Raw genomic sequence first — 17,299 nt, 5'->3', positions numbered from 1 at the left:
TATTGTTAAGCATTCAAGATAATAGAACATGACAGAAATGTGTCAAACTCTTAAGTTTAGTCCATGTCAACTATTACAGTAAGTAAATTAAATAACACATATAATCAACAATTTATTTCTTATAACTTTAATATATGGACTGTGTCCACTCATCAAACTAAAACATGGTTGGTTTAATAACAGCTCATTAAATAAAACATAATTGCATAAGATGCTAACAACTGGTTTAAACCATACCCAAAAACTCATATTATGGCTTAGGGTGATTTATGAATTTAGCCATGTATTTTGTATGATTTTTTCCTAGATATGCATCTTTGTATTCTATTTTCCCTAATATTTAAAATTTTGTATGCAACTATCCCTAATGAACATTTTCTACCATCTTTGCTTGAATGCTCCTTTTCCAAATGTATTATTAAATTTATATCCTGCCTTCTTTCCTCCAGATACTCAACATGGCATATATAGCATTCCCTCTTAATTTTTTCTTCACAGCAATAGCTCTATAAGGGAAGTTGGATGGAGATAGAATAATTAGCCCAAATTCATCCAAGGAGCTTTCATGGCCAAAGGGAGACATGGACCTGGATCTCCCTGGTTCATATCTTAATTATCACACCACACTGTATAATCTTTTAGCATACCATTTTGAAGCTGTGAAATATTTTGAGATGGCTTGGTGCTTGGATAAACAGCAACCCAAGCAAAACTTACCACTTAGAACCTGCTAACTTGTTAAAACTGATTCATGAAATTGGTTGTGGAATTAAGAGTTAGCTCACCTTTCACATTCAGCAAGCAGAATACATAAATCATTCAAATTATAAAAGCTACATTAGCATATATATTTGGCTAATGGCATTTGACCCTTTCCAGTGACACAATTTGGCAAATGTACATGGTCTTGAGAAACTACATTAATATTAACCTATAACATCTATTTTAGATGATACTATTTATATAGGCCAGTTATATTAGCCTATAACATCTATCTTAATAGTATCTGAGAGGGAAAAAATGGTAAATTATAGAGATGATTTTTTTTTTGCCCATGTAATTTTTGCATGTTTTATCCATATTTCCATTGTTTTCGCATTATTCAGGGTGTGCTGTTTTGTTTTGGTTTTTTTTTAATCTAGATAGCTAGGACGCCCTTAAATATCTGTCTCATTTATCTCTCCACATAGTAATTAAATGCATTCTTTCTCTTAAAATAATGTGTTGACTTTCAGAATATGTGCTTTAAATGTGTGATATTTTTAATGTTTTTAAACTGCTGAGAGTTATGCTGCCACATTTCTACTCTGCAACATTGTTTGGACTATAAAGTCGCAATGCAAAAATTGGTTTGACAAATGTCAGAGTAAGTCATTACGTACAGGAATGCATCATGATTGATTTCCTCCAAGATCCTAGAATAACCGGCCGTACTTTCATTGCCAATACTGAAAGCACAATCTGAAGACACAATTTATTTAATGAGCTCTAGCACACAAACAATTATGCAAAGATAGCTGAATAGCTAATCAGTAAGGTATGGGAATTTTCCTTAAGGATGCTGAAGGAGGAGACAGATTCTCTAGTCAACAGTTTTATCTATGAAGCCAACATCAGGACTGTGTAGGGAGGCATACTGGAGTAATTATGTACCTGGAGGGGCCCACTGCTTAACTTTTAAAAATGTTTTAATTTTTTAAGAGTTGAAGCAAAGTGGGAGGTGTTGTTTTGCTTCAGCAAGCTCAGCAGGGGAATATTCACTTAGGTTGTTTTAGCTAACTAAACAAAAATGCTTGAACATTCTATCACTTTGTAGGAGACATCAGTGTCAAGCGCAATGCCCTGTTTTAATCACATCCTCAGTATTCAACTTCAGTATAGGACTCTGTATTGGAGGATAAGCCTCTGTAGTAGCGACTAATCTCTACTGGTGACCATCCCATTTAATTTACAGCTGTCAGTTTCCATTATCTATGAGTAGAATTGCTCCTTTGTGCAGCTAGTCAGCCTTCAATTCATGGATGCCTGCAGAAATGGGTGGCATCACTCATAATTCTAATTATGGTGAGGCAAAACATTTCTAAGACAAAGATGGCATAGCCAGGTGAATGAGAAAGAAAAAAAATGGGCAAATAGCAAGACCTGGGTCAGTGACTGGGCAGAACAAGGCAAAATGGGAGGAAATTGGCAAGAAGGTTCAAGGCACAGCCAATGCATTCTAGTAGGGGGCAGTCGACTTGCCTGTCCAGAAGGGCTTTTTTTTTTTTTGTCATCACATGTTGCCTTTGACCATTTTCTTATGCCCATTATTTTCTTCTGTTTGATGGATGCATCATTCTTTCAACTCTGAATGAATGTGTTCAAAGTATGTTGGAGAAAATATGAGCTCATGATGGCTTCTTGGAAGGTGACTAAGGGCTGCCATCAGCACCCAAGGGCTGTCCCTTTCTGATGTCCTATGGCAGCCTCTGCCCCAGGACCATAAGAGTTACTGAGGCTAAAGCCTATTACAATTGCATATTCATGCACTTTCCTCTGCCTAGGCACACACTGCACATTATTTGGGGGAAATGTGATACAGATGGATATGAAAAATGTAACCACTTTCCATTTTAATTTGGTGCTACTTGAATTGCATCAAGTATGAAAAACATTTTTAAATACATTTTTAGGGCATGGCTGACATTTAACACACTGCATATGTAGAAATTGTCCTTCATTCCTTCAGCTTGTTCATAAATTAATTAACATGAATTAAACCTTTACAGTAAAAGGTGTTTTTTTTTTTTAAGAGAACAGTGTTTCTTGAGACTACAAAATATTACATTCAGAAATTCCCAGAGAATGAGATTTACTTTACAAATGCTACTGTGTAAAAAGATCATAATATTTGTTATGCATTTCAGAGCTTACTCTTTCCTGTATTAAAGACAAAACCAAAATTGTTGTCACAGTCAGCAATTTGCATCTGGTCAAATTTATGCTATTTTACTTTCTGAAGCTTTGAACTACAGTTTTCTGAGTGCTGCTTAATAGAGTGCCTAATTTATAGTCTGAACCACAACCCAGAAATTGAGTGTAGTTACATGTACATTATGCTACAGTTTGCTAAATGAATACTGTCATTCCTTCCAGGAGCTTTAGAATTGGATCTCTCAGCAGGAAGAGCTAGAAATAGCCTGAAAGCATGTCTTATACTATTTTCAATACAGATGAATTGTACTAGAATTTGGCTAATATAAAGGGCTATGGCAAGCTTATCCTAATTTGCCCAGCTGTCATTTTGAATTCACTCACACAGGAAATGAATACGGTGATTTCCCTGTAACATTATGTTCCTTAGAAACTCAACTGATTTGGATATATGGATATGTTCTATAGCTTGTCACTTTTTTTTCCAAGACAGGCCATTGAAATGGGAAATACTTAATGTGTGCTGTTCTATATCTTTGTTTGTTTTGTGTGTGTTCTGCAACAAGCAAAGACAAGATATTTGAACATTTAGCAAAATAATGTAGAAGAGATCCCCCCTCCCACTCTTCCAGACTTGTTCTATGGAATGAGAAATGACACTATGACTACATGAAATCAAGATCTGTGATCTGTGTTGACTTTAATCATGTTATGCCAAATGCAGTCACATCTTCACTTCAGACCTTCCCCAGCAGCATGGGAAATTTGAGGGTTGGTGGTAGAAGACACAGACTAGAGAACATATCCAATATCTGCTGCAATTCTGATGGCTATTGACTTGTATTTATGAGCCAGTAAGGGAACAGTATTAAGCTTGGGAATGGGCTAGTTGTCTCTCTGTTTTGGAAAAAAAAATGCTAATATCGTAACTTTTCTGAAGACAATCATCCATAGTGCTGATAATCATGATGGGGAAGGTTAGGGATTTTCTGATGCCTTCCAAGAGCCTCCAGAGGAAATACATAGTTCCTTCCTTTGACCATGTTTTGAAAGAAATGTAATGTCAATTCTTCTTTTAGGTTTTATTTTATTATTCTTATTATTTGCGTGATAACTGAAGAGGTAGCATAGAGAATCAGTGGAAAAGTTAACCTGCAGAGTATTAATGTTAAAGCAAAGAACACATGGTCCATTTATTTGCAAAGACATTTTACAGTCACAAGACAATGTAGAGAAAATGGTTGTCTAAGGGTACAACAATTGCAATCTGTAGTGGATTTAGAAATCAAGCTTAGAAAACGATCAGCTATGTGTATTAGCTGATAACCAGAGAGTAACTGATGCTGAACTTTTCATAGACTACTAGTCTCTGCCTTACCAAGAAATTCTAAGCACTTGTTCTATTCATTTACACATTTCTATTTAGCTATCTCCTAATTTGGAGAAAGATATGAGTACCTTAGTCCAATTTCCAGGATTTTTTTTAAAAAAAACCTTAGGTATTGTAGAGAGTAAAGAGGATGACCTTGACAAAGAGAGGGAAGATCTGTTACTGAGATAATAAGCAGGTAAACATTGTAGAAGCTCAGGTGTAGGGGAAGGGGTTCAGAAGCATCTCAGGCAGACACTCCCTCAAATTCACATGAAGATAAAAGAGAAAGGAGGAGGAGCACATTCCAGCTTGAAATATTCTGTTACTATAGCCAGTCTTAATAAAAGTAGTTTTAGGCACCCCTGGAATCTGTTTCTTGGTCTGGTTTACCTTGTAAGGCTGAAAGGGTATGCAGTTTAAGGAATGGAAATCATTAGTACTTTATAATCCTAGAAACTTTTTTAAAAATAACAGTTCATTTCTCGATATGAAATTCCAAATCACTGCATTGTGTGTCCAAATTGCTCCAGATGATTTCATGGAGCACAAGATGTGATATTACCTTGGTGAATGGCTGACTTAGGAAGATGATTCTGAAGAGATTTGGAGATACTTACTTATATGAAGTATAACCAATTTCAAATGTGATGTTTTTCTTCTAATGTTGATGTCGAAGGAGAGGAGAAGCAGGACACTATTACTTTTAATCAATAGATACTGATTAAAACCATCTTCTCCTATGAGAATCTTGGATCTGGTCCTGATCTCTGACCCATTTTCACTGTAGGTTAAATGGATTAGTTGACAGCAATGGATCTGCTCATTGATAGCACTGGAAAATTAGGAACTCCCACTTTTGTGAAAGGCCTAGTAATGGGTTGCAATTATTTTTGTATTAAGGCAAGATTTTTATGTTGAATTGTGTACCATTCTAAGTGTCAGTTTAATGCTATCTACCCTACTGTTACACAGCAAAATTAGAAACCTTGATATGTTTTACTTTTTTGTACTGATTATGGAATTATCATTGCTTTTTAAATCCATCAAGAATGAAAAATGAACAATTTGATCATCTCCTTTCTTCCTTTATCTTGTCATAATTAAATCACAGCATGTACAGTTTGAAAAAAATCTCAATTTCTCTGGTTCCTTTTTTACTTCCTGGAGGGAGGGTGACTATGTACTACAAATTAGCACCACTTTCATGCCCTATTTTTCTTTATCCTTTGTTTAAATTCATGGAAAGCTACAGTCAGTTTTAATGATGATGATAACTTTTACTTATATTCAAGTAGAAATGCCCTTAAGAGTGGAAGGCTTTGAATATCCCAGATGAAGAGCCTCTTCACAATATGATGAACAAGTTAACAGGAAGTTTATACAATTCATTTTGATACCTTTCATACATTTTGATAGCTATCAGTTATGAAAAATGTAATGGCTGAAATGGACCATTGCCTGTTTGAATTCAGAAAGATATCTAAAATGCAGTATTAACAAATTCAAATAAATTCTTACATTCCCAACACATTCTATGTTTTTATATGCACTTTTATACCTCTTAGTCTATATTCTTGAAATTATAAATAAAACTTATTTCCTAATAATTTTTGTTCAACTTATATTAAATAGATGTAAAGGTATTTGTTTAGTGCTTCTTCCAATACAAATTCACTTCACATCTCATACCAAGCCATTATATTTAGACTTGGTTTAATATACGTAGTAGAGTAGAAACCAAGTCTTTTGGCTTGTTTGGGTAACCAAGGTTAAAATAACATTTCGGGTAACCAAGGTTAAAATAAAATTTATTTATTCGATTTCTATCGCCTCCCAGAGTCCCTTGCTGAGATGGGCGGCTATAGAAATTGAATGAATGAATGAATAAATAAATAAATCCATGCTTAGTTAAATGTATTAACTGAATCATTGTTTTGTGTCCATTAAAATGCACTTTATAACTCTTGCACAGCTAGGATAAATGACCCAACTACATAAGGGGAGTATTTTAGTTTATCCATGGAATTGCTATTTCACCCCTAATGGGACACTGAATCTAGTATAATGACCACTGAAATTCAGCCAGTTAATACTTCCTCAGGCCATTGGCAGATGAACAATTCCCATGTGTTTTGGATAATACGTAAACTGCACTTCAGATACACTTCTTTATACGCCTTTCCCAACTGAACAAGTAGGCACAACATGTTACACCCAGCAATATAAACCAACACAAGCACACAAAACAGTAGGCTCACACACAAATATGCAGCTAAAGGGGGAAAAATAGATTTTAATTGTACAGTCCCTACTTGTGACTTATTTGCTACCTTTGTATAAACTGCACTAAATCTCTCAAGGTGATATATAATTGAAAATAATAGCTTATAATCTCAGGACAATTCCACCCAAGGACGCTGCACCAGTTTAAAAGCAGCTCTGAACTCTCTGATCCCATGACATTGGCTTGGCTCAGCTCGGCCGCTGAACTGATTTATTGCTAGCTTCGCTGTGGTATAACCCAAATGACAGAAAGAACTGTCTTTCTTTTTGAAATCCTGAAGCTCTGCAGAGCTTCTCTTTGCTTCATGTTTTCTCTTCTCAGCTTCAGCCGCCTCAGGAGGTCGTTTAAGGGAAATGCCGGCTTTCTTTAGCCAAAGTAAGATTAACAGGAGTTCTGGCCATTTATACCTATTCTTTGGCAGGGAACAAAGATGTGTGCAAAATGCCAGTCGTTTCTTAAACTATTTTCTTTTTCCATGTTTGGGAGTGGGAAGGGAGATTGATATGGTAGCAGTGTGGGCATGCCCTTACCATCAAGTCTAGCTCTTTTTTTCAAATTATTTTTTTATTTATTTATTTTCTATCCCACCTTTTATAAATTACTCAAGGCGGCGAACATACCTAATACTCCTTCCTCCTCTTATTTTCCCCACAACAACAACCCTGTGAGGTGAGTTGGGCTGAGAGAGAGTGACTGGCCCAAGGTCACCCAGCCAGCTTTCAGGCCTAAGGCGGGACTAGGACTCTCATATCATGCCTGATTGGCTCTTGGGCTGAGAGAGAATGACTGGCCCAAGGTCACCCAGCCAGCTTTCAGGCCTAAGGCGGGACTGGAACTCACAGACTCCTGGTTTCTAGCCTAGTGCCTTAACCACTAGACCAAACTGGCTCTCCAGCTCTTGTTGCCTAAAAGGTATGAAGTTGGCTTAGAACTTACTATCCTTTCTTTTTTCATTTCTGCCACTATTGCAGCCTATAAACCTTGTTAGAGGCATTGGGAAGACAGCTTGATTTCATGATAACATGCTAATTTTAGCACTTTTGGTGGGGTTTTGTTGGTGGTGGTTGATTGGTTGGTTTTGCTTACTGTGAGTAGGTTCATGTTTAGAGAGCCAATTTGGGGTTGTGGTTGAGTCACCAAGGAAATTGTGAGCTAGTCCCAGCTTGGGCATGAAGCCAAGAGAACTGCAGGGACTTGTTGAGGAAATCCCCAGGAATCAAGACTGACTCAAGGGCACAAAAAATAACATGTTTTTAATACAGAAGGAATGACAGTTTGATAGCCATACAGCTTCCCAGTATACATATTCAAATGTTTTGTTTTGTTTTAAAACTCACAAATGTACAATGTAACAGTTTGATTCATTTTCTTCTTGGGTGGAGTGGCCAGAATATGTATGTATTTATTTACTGCTAGCTAGCTAGCTAACTCCAGAACAGGCAACAGTTTGAGCAGGGCACTGATTGAATTACTATTTTTTGGCAAGGCCCTATGGATCAGCTGGAGGGAGAGCACTGATTGGCTGATGATGGCGATTCTCAGCATTCTGAGAGAGAAAATAGTCATCAGCTTCAAACTGCCTGGGAGGGACAGGGGCATGGAGATGGTGCTTTGTGGAAGCACCCTGAGATATGTGACATGAAAGGGAAAGGAATTGTGAGAATTGTGGGTAAAAGGCAATAATCAAATTTAATTGCTTAGTTCTTGTACTGTGATTTATTGAAGACATATAATGACCAAGTTGAGCAGTTACTGCAAGACACAGTTTGGGGACAGGAGTAACCGAATGTTAGGGATCGCTACTTCACTCCTGAGAAGCCAGATAGAGCAGCTGAGGATAGATACAACTCTTGGACGTAACAAAACAAGTGGCACACGGGTATTAAGAAAGCAAGCCCCAAAAGGCAGCATCTTGTAAAAACTGAATGCCTTTCTTTTCTATTCTGTAGCTATCCGCTTGCATGTTCCCTTTCAGCTTACCAATATTTCATCAGCTGCTGCCGGTGCAATTTTCTTGAAAGGAACGTACGACAGCCACAGGATAGCTGCTTGGTCTACTCTGCATCCTTTAAAAAACAGGATGATAATCATGCACGCAACAGTCACCCTTGCAGTTTTCTAGTACTTAAAAAAACTGAACCATTCTTCCAAAGTTTGCAAATAAATGATACACTATTGAATCCACAGCCCAGCTTCCTCAGGCAATATTGTTCATATATTTGGACATATTTAATTCACCAACTAAAGGGTTTTCCAGAAGCCTGTGAGCTTGCTCAACCTAGCTAAATAGGCAAGGCCCTTGGCTTTGCATTGTTTTATATATCTCTGTGTGTACACACACACACACACACACACACACACATTTGGGTCTGTGCATATTGAACAGAATTCACAAAAGTTAGAAATCTGTTCTTAGATGCATGCAGTTCTTTCATGAGTGTATCTAGCAGAGGCATTCTATGTAGAACTTACAACCATTAATGAATTTCAAACACAGCTATTGCAGCCTATTCCTTATACCAACACATTCTCCAGGTTATCTATATAGCTTAACACATGCATAGGCTTCTTTTTACAGAAGTTCCACTAAACATGTGGTGAAGTTGGAGGTATCAAGTGAGGATATGGAGGAAATGCTCATAAATGCTAGTTAGTTCCTAGCAAATCAATCTCTTACTTGACAATAGATTCTGATGTGATTCCTTCAGGCAAAAAAATGATTTCCAGACAAATAAACAGAAATAATTGCTTTACTATAATAGTTTCTGCAGTCTAATTTAAATGTTTTAAATTGCAGGTTCCTTCTTTCCCCCTGCCAAGAGATGGTTCTTTATTCCCCTATGAGATTTTCAGTCCCCACACAAGATTTTTCACTTTTCATCTATGGAGGAAAAAACATGTCAGCTACAAGATGGTACCCTTTCAATTCACTGCCAAATAAGTGTGTAATATTGGAAGAAGCTGTAATAACTTCAGAACAGAAACCTCTATAGATTTACTATAGAGGCATTTCTTTCCCTTCCAGTTATGAAAAAGAAAAATCATATCACTGAAATTGAGTAAGCTTTGACCTCTGAGATCTTTAGTACATAGTGCTTGGTAGGAGACCCTCTGTGCATCCATATTGCCTCTGGCCATCCTAACCCTTCACTTTGAATTCATTCATCAGCTATGGCTCTGACCCCTGGCTATATGAGCAAGCATTACTCATGACCAAACTAGAATTGATTCACCTATCATTTCTCTTCCGAACTTACATTGTTTTGGTATACATGATTCTGAAGTTCATTAATATCTGTGTTGACCAGCCTTTCTCAACTTTTTGACTCTGGAAGAACCCTTGAAATATTTTTCAAGCCTTAGGGAACCCCTGAACATTCAGACTCAAGGATAAGCCAGAAGTTACAAAATTATTATATTCATTGCATGTGTAGGCCTGTATATATGCATTAACAGTGTTCTTAAACTGAAAATAAAAGAATGAAAGTTACCTCTTTAATGTGAAGTTGCCTGAATTTGAAATAACTTTTTAAAATAAATTTTGATCTCCCAGAGAACCTCTAGTGACCTCTTGTGGAACCCTAGGGTTCCAGGGAACCCTGGTTGAGAATCCCTGGTGTAGGCAAACTTGTGCAGTTGTATATAATCTACCTCTCATATTAATAACGTAAAAATATAAGCAGTGCCCTGCTAGATCGGACCCCTGGCCTATCTACTCCAGCTCTCTATTCTTACAGTAGCCAACCAACTGCACAAGGAAGCCTAATAGTCTCCCAGCAGATGGCCTTCAAAGGCTAATGTCCATTGATTCCATGTTTTCCATAATGTTGCCCATTAGAATATAATGATCAATTAGAAGGAAGAGAATAGATTTTTGGAAGTTTTTTTTTACTTAATTGCACTGATGCTCTCTATCTAGGCAGCCTGCAGTCATGTATCCATGTTGTCCATTTCATCTGCCCATCAGCCCCAAAAACTTTATATATGTATCTGTAATGGGCCATGAGAATAACCTGAGTCCAAAGAAGAAATGGAATTTGAGAAAGATCTCAGACTTGACCCTCCCTAGTTCTCTTTAGGATATAGTTAAGGCAGGGGGAGGCATATTCAGAGTTGCAAGATTCTGTTACTGTAACCTTCAAATAAAAGTAGTTTTAGTATTCAAAACTTTGGTGTTCAATTCTGGTCTACCTTGAATGGTTGACAGTATACCCCATATATCAAAGTTAGTACAGCATTATTTGATTTTTTAAAATAGTGTTACTATAATAATTGCGTACCCTGATCATGATAATGTATTATCCTGTTTTTTCTTTGATGGCATACTTATTTTAATTGGCTGAAATTTCAAATGAACATGGTAAGCTATTGTTTTTACACAAGAATTGCAGACAATTTAAAGTGTTGAAAATACTTAAAATACAATCATGGGGTAGCTCATTTAATTAACACTCTCTTTAAGAGTATGATACTTTTTTTGTAAAAAGAATATGGTAAAGTTACACCTTTCAAATTTGTTATCAGTTTCCTTTAAATAATCAGCAAGTTCAACAAGCTGTTATGTATTTATTTACAATTTTCAAAAAATTCATTTTCTTACAGCTTCCCTTGTGCTATAGGGCAACATAGCACTGCATTTTGATTTATGGAAGAAGCTTGATTTGCAAAGAAACTTATTTTCAGGCTAAGGGAGGACAAAATGAAGGTCAGGTGTGACAGCAAAGTTCAAAGCTTCTAATATGATGAAATCCTAAATCTATTACTGAGATATAGACCATACATCTACACTATTATTAGTATTTTATGGTAGTTAGTTTCAAAGGTTCCAAGATACTATTGACATATTGTGCATAGATACAAAAAACAACTGCCAACTGGATTCTACTTTAATATGATCCTACAGAAGAAGCTGAGCAGGTGGGCCACATGGGTACCTGGCTGGTTGTTATATTAAGAAACACCATCTCCTCAATTTTTTACTTATTTTCACTTCTTTTCTTTATAAAATGAAGTTAGACATGCAGCAAACTGAGTTAACAAATCAGACCTTGTTTAAAGAAAATGCAACTGATACAAATGAGTTGAGATATGAATGAGAAATGACATATTTATATCAGCTCTTTGAAAATCAGGGTTAAGATCAAGAAACAGGCAAGGCAGGGGTTCCAGGGATGATCTTTATTGTAGTAAGGTAGAATAAAAGAAACTTAAAAAGCCTGTCCACATTTCTCTGTGCCCCATCTTATACTAAACAAAATCAAAGCAGGGTCATTTTGAATTTCTTTCTCATACTCACCTCTTTCTCAGGACCAAGTAATTTCTTCACAAAGTCCCCCCATAATGGGTCACTCATTCCTTCCCTATCCCCAAGGTCAGATCTACCTTCTTTCCCAATTTATGATATTGTTCTGTGATACTTGATCAATATGGAACTTGACAGTATAGTGTTGTAATAGTTTCAGACCTGTTTGAGAATTCCTGTATGGTTGCAGGGGAAAGTATCTTGGTCCAACCTGCTTAGGTCTTTAAGGTTCTGTATTGTCCCCAGTTCTGATTAATACTAATACTGGGGGAAAATATCCAGTGCTTTAGAGCTATATTCAGCACTGTGACATCCAGCTACATTTTCTTTTTTCGACTGAGCATAGTCATGATCTTGAAAAGTATGAATGAGTTGAGTCTTTCTTCATCACTAATTTGGCACAGATATGACTAGAATCACCCCAAGAAAAAGTTTTTGATACATTTTTTTCCCTTATCTTTAAAAGTTAAGTTACCTAAATCATAATGTTAATAATCTCTAGTAAATACTGTACAAATATCCCTGTACCCAAAGTAATATATTACTTGTATCTCATAATAATACAATAAAACAATATTTCTTTTAAAAGAAGGTCTGAAAGACTAGGTTTGGTACAGATCATCATGGAGAAAATCTATCTAGGTGGTCACTAAGAGTCAACAAAGACTTGATGGCACATAATCAGTCAAAGTAAATTAATTGAAACAGTGAATATTTTCCCTGGTCACATTGTTAATAAATGTAGAGGGCAAACTATTGGCTTTGTGGAGCTTCATGTAGCCCTGGAGTTCAAGGCACACCTCCCTAGGTTAAATGTTCTTTATCTACAATCCTATTCCAAAATCTGAAAGTAAGCTCAGTGGAAACTAATGGGAGAGTCTATTAGCAACAAAAGATGATGGGTAATGAATTAGGTGTATTATTTGTTAGAGTAACCTCAGGCCAAGCCATAGAGGGCTTTATAAGACAACACCAGCACTTTAAATTGCACTAGAAGCCTACTGGTAAGCAGTGCATGGCCTGCAGTACAGGTGTAATGTGCTGCTACCAGTAAATGCTGGATAGCCTATAGGCCACTGCACTTTTAACCAGTGGAAGCTTTTGAGTGGTCCAGAAAGACAGTCCCATGTAGAGTGCATTGCAGTAGTTCAAACAGATGATGAGGGCATGAATCAATGTAACAAGTTCCTCCCACCCCAAATAAAGCCACAGGTGAGTCACCAGCCCACACCCTCCACATGCTATTCCAGCACCAGCCATGAGCCTAGAAAGATCTCTACATTGCTGATCTGCTCCATCAGAGGTACTGCTACCCTATCAAGAGACAGACTGGAACTGACAGATAACCTGTGTGAACAAATAGTAATTTTGACTTGCCAGCAGTTAGTTTTAGCCTGTTCTCTTCCATCTAGACCCTCACACCCTCTGGACACTGGGGCAAACGGCTTAGGGTTGTGATGTAAAAATGCCAATCATCAGCATGTTAACGGTATTGAACCCCAAACTGTCAGATCCCAGTGAGTTTATGCAGATGCTGTATTTTAGGGGAAAGAGGACGGATCCTTGTGGCACCACACAAGAGAACAGCATCAAGGTGACCTCCTGCTACCCTGATTGGAACCATCCACTGAAAAACCATCCACTAAAGCAGTGTGTTCAACTCCCACCCCCTGCAGATGGTCCAAAAGGATACCATGGTCTATGGTATCAAAGGCTTTTGAGAGAACTAAAGTGACTGGAATAGTTACACTTCATCCATCCACATACTAACAAAGCACAACCAGTGTCATCTCCATATCATGCCCAGAAACCTGATTGCAGAGGGTTCAGATAATCTGTTTCTTTTAGGGTGCCCCACTGTTGATTCTCCACCACCATCTCAACAATCCTTCCTAAGATGGTAAGGTTGGAAGATGTATTTGTGCAAAGGACCTCTGAGCCACTGCTGCCACCTACTCTTGAAGCAGGCACCTAGGAGGACCCATAGGTTGTGTACCAGGTCTATTTGAGATAGTGTGACCCCATTCAAAACCAAGGATAGAAAATTTCTGGATCTGGGCAGCCCCCAAATCCACAGTCTCACAGTCTTGTTGGGGTTGAGTCTGAGACTGCTTTGTTCCATCCAGACCCCCACAGCCTCCAAACGCTAAGACAAAATCAATAGAATCACTTTGCTGGCTAAGGATTAAGATATAAAACTGAGTATCAACAACATTCTGATGATCCCTAACCCCATGCCAGCTGAGGACTTCATCCAATGGCCTCATATAGATTTTAAACAGGATCAAGGAAAGAATTAAGCCTTGAACACTCTCCAAAGCAAGGACTAAGAGCTAGACATCTCCCACTATCAACCCTATAACATTTTACATGATCAAATGTAAAGTTATCATAGCATTAAAGAAGACATTTAATATAAACTGGGTATAGGTTATTATTTTTACAGTGTTTCTATATCTGTGACAGAAACTTTGGGGGCACAGGTCCTTTGCAAAATCATGATTTAGAATCTTGGAGAAATAAAACTGGATTATAAGACATAGGAGGAGATTTAGGTTATTTTCTCATTAGTAATGTATGGGCAGGATTGGATTCCTACAACATGCTGAAACACAAATGACACAACTCCATTTTGGCCTATTGGCCTATAACTCCATTTTGAACTTATTGTGCAAACCCAGTTAGTGTGTTATAACAGTCATCCCAGCCATCACTATAGCAATAAATCACTAATGAAGACAGGCTTTATACAACATTATAAGACATTATGAAATCACTATTAAATGTCTTTCCAGTTATGAAGCTAAGTTCTCATTGTATGTCTTAAAGCGGTTCTGAGAGTTGGGTTCCTCCAGGGATATTATGGCATATTCCTCAGAAAGTTGCAACCTGGAAAAATCAGCAACTTTCCTTCATGAACAGAAATTCTCTCTCTTAACCTGATAGTTCCAAATTGGTTTCAAAGCATGCAAACTGTATGAAGTAGCTCAAGACAAACTTCCCCATAATTTGAAATTAGTCTGTCTTTGAACATTAACCTCATTTTGCATATTGATATACAATTATTAAACTCAGTTCATGAACTAATACTGATGATTAAATCACTTTGGAGAAACCCGGCTAATGATGTGTTGTATCCTTCATTAACGTGAAAGATGTTGGTAAATTATCTTGATATTTTAATGAACGACTTCTATTTCATTTCCTCAAAGCATTGCTAACTTAATTTTTCTTTCGGTTGTTAGTTGTCAGTTTGTTTTCTTCTGTTCTCAGTTTTTTTAAAGACATCCAATGGTTTATTTTAAACCTATCTTGTTATGGGTAGCTTTTTCACTTTTTCCAGTTCAGAGCCTTTCAATTACTACTAGGTGTAATAAGATCTTTCCTATTAGTACAGTTTGTACTGCTACACATTTCTCTCAATCTTCTACTTTTACTGCTTTATATATGTTTTTAAAATTTTGTCAACAAACCATAACAAAATCTTACTTATTTTTTTTTCCGTTATTCTGCTTTGCTTCCACTGATGACTCTTAACTTCCTTGCAGACTGGCAGTACGAGGGTAAGAAGGCCAACTGTGAAACTTCCTGAAAATTGCTTGTCTGTTTTCACTGTGGCTCTGTTTAAAACTTTGTTGAAATTCTATTCACTCTAATTAGAAACTTGGGTTGCAATTAAATATCAATTATGTGTGTTTCTGTTGTGAAGCTTTAATTATGATTTATTTCTTTAATCATTTTTTTTCTGTTTTTATTGTGGTTTAAATTACCATCACATCATTGCTGTCTAGAAAACCTTCTGTTCTGCAGAAGTCTCTGTTTAGCACAAGACATGATTAAAAAGTAAACAATGATTTTTATTGTGTCATGTTGTGTAAAGACCTGATGTTGGTGGATATGATCTAAACATATTAAATTTAAGAACTAAATCTTAGTAAAACAATCTACATTGGATATAAAGAAAAATGTGTTCCCGGTTAAGGGTTTTCTAGAGAATATCCTTATGTCACAAGCAGTCATAATTAAGAGTTAGGTAAAATCTGGGTTAACGTTACAGAAGTTGATAGTGTTGGCAGATGCTGGGAAAGCCTTTAGCCCAGGAGAGGTCAAAAAAGTCACACACCAAGCATTTCTATAAAAATAATTTATTTACAGAAAGCAAAAACAAAAGCAAAACATTTAAAGTACGTAGCTCCCTTTGGAGCAAGCCTTGCTGAGCTACATTTCCAGCAGAGAGAAAAAGAAAGAAGTGAGAACAAGTCCGGGCAGGATTCCTCCCACCCCCCAGGTGATTTGCATGAAGCATGTGAGAGGAGACAATCACTTGCAACCTTTTTCACCCGGCCAAAATGACTAGGCACATATAGCAGTCTTAATCTGTTAGTAGGAAAACCTCAACAGATAGCACCTTCTACAGATTTTTTTTTACATCTATTCTCACCATACCTGTTAAAATGACTACCAACAAATTTCATTTTATATGCCAAAATTTATGGCATGTACAACGTATAACGTTTATTCTCATATTTACAGACTGCAAGTTGGCCAGAGCAGGACCTCCAGCAACAATAGTTCCAATTGATGAAGAAAGTCGGAATGGTGAGTATGTATCATAAATTATAAGACTATTTCTTATGCCACCATATATAATATATGCGTTATTAACAACATAAAGTTGGTTTATATTCTATCTGTAAAGTGTACTGTGCCTCTGTTTTATTTGGTTCAGTGATTTACATGCTTTTCAGTGATAAATTACTTGCCTAATCTGATTTCAAATGTTAATCTGATGTTTTGGCCTTTAGCCAGTATTTAGCCAGTATTGAGGACTGAAGGAAATCAGAGGTTCAGGACCAAATGGACAGCAACTAATTCCATGGTTTTAGACTGTTATTGTTTGCTTTCAGCCTTATCCATGTGCTTTTCGGGCTTCAAACCAAGGCATCCTATGCAAGTAAGATACCTGTGTGGGTACTCCCCTATTCATCCAAAATCTGAATTTCAGGAGATGTAGCCATTCTACAGTAGTGGAAGCATCTATATACTAAGCCTAGACTAAAACATTTCAGGAGGAGTGAAGGAGCTGAGGTACCATCTGGAAGCCATCAGCCAGAGAAAGTCTGTGTGTGTGTGTGTGTGTGTGAGAGAGAGAGAGAGAGAGAGGGAGGGAGAGGGAGAGAGAGAGGGGGGGGAGGAGGAGGGGGAGGAGGAGGGGGAGGAGGATTATTTATAATATGCTCCTGAAGCATTATTCCCCATTCATCTCTTAGAAAATAAACAAAATTGTTAATTCTCCCAAACGAGACAATGAAGTAAGAGGGGGGATGGCCCATAATACTCTGAAATTAATTCCCTTGTAATGGATAAGAAGTTATATGTGCTTCTATTATCACAGTTAATATTTTGGAGACTTTGAAAGTTATCACTG

At 37.0% G+C, this 17,299-nt stretch overlaps 1 protein-coding gene across 1 annotated transcript in view; it reads left to right on the top strand.

Annotated features, from left to right (window-relative positions):
- The window catches only part of PCDH15 (protocadherin related 15), a 357,851-nt gene that overhangs the window by 17,095 nt on the left and 323,457 nt on the right, over positions 1-17,299 (top strand). The window contains exon 2 of the mRNA XM_063307469.1: positions 16,405-16,470. Coding sequence (XP_063163539.1) covers positions 16,405-16,470 — 66 coding nt within the window. The remainder of the gene's footprint in view (positions 1-16,404; positions 16,471-17,299) is intronic.

This window comes from Candoia aspera, chromosome 6, assembly GCF_035149785.1.
Source record: "Candoia aspera isolate rCanAsp1 chromosome 6, rCanAsp1.hap2, whole genome shotgun sequence".
NCBI classification, from domain to species: domain Eukaryota; kingdom Metazoa; phylum Chordata; class Lepidosauria; order Squamata; family Boidae; genus Candoia; species Candoia aspera.
Note: the sequence above shows the minus strand (reverse complement) of the source record. Positions and strands in the feature narration are given on the sequence as shown.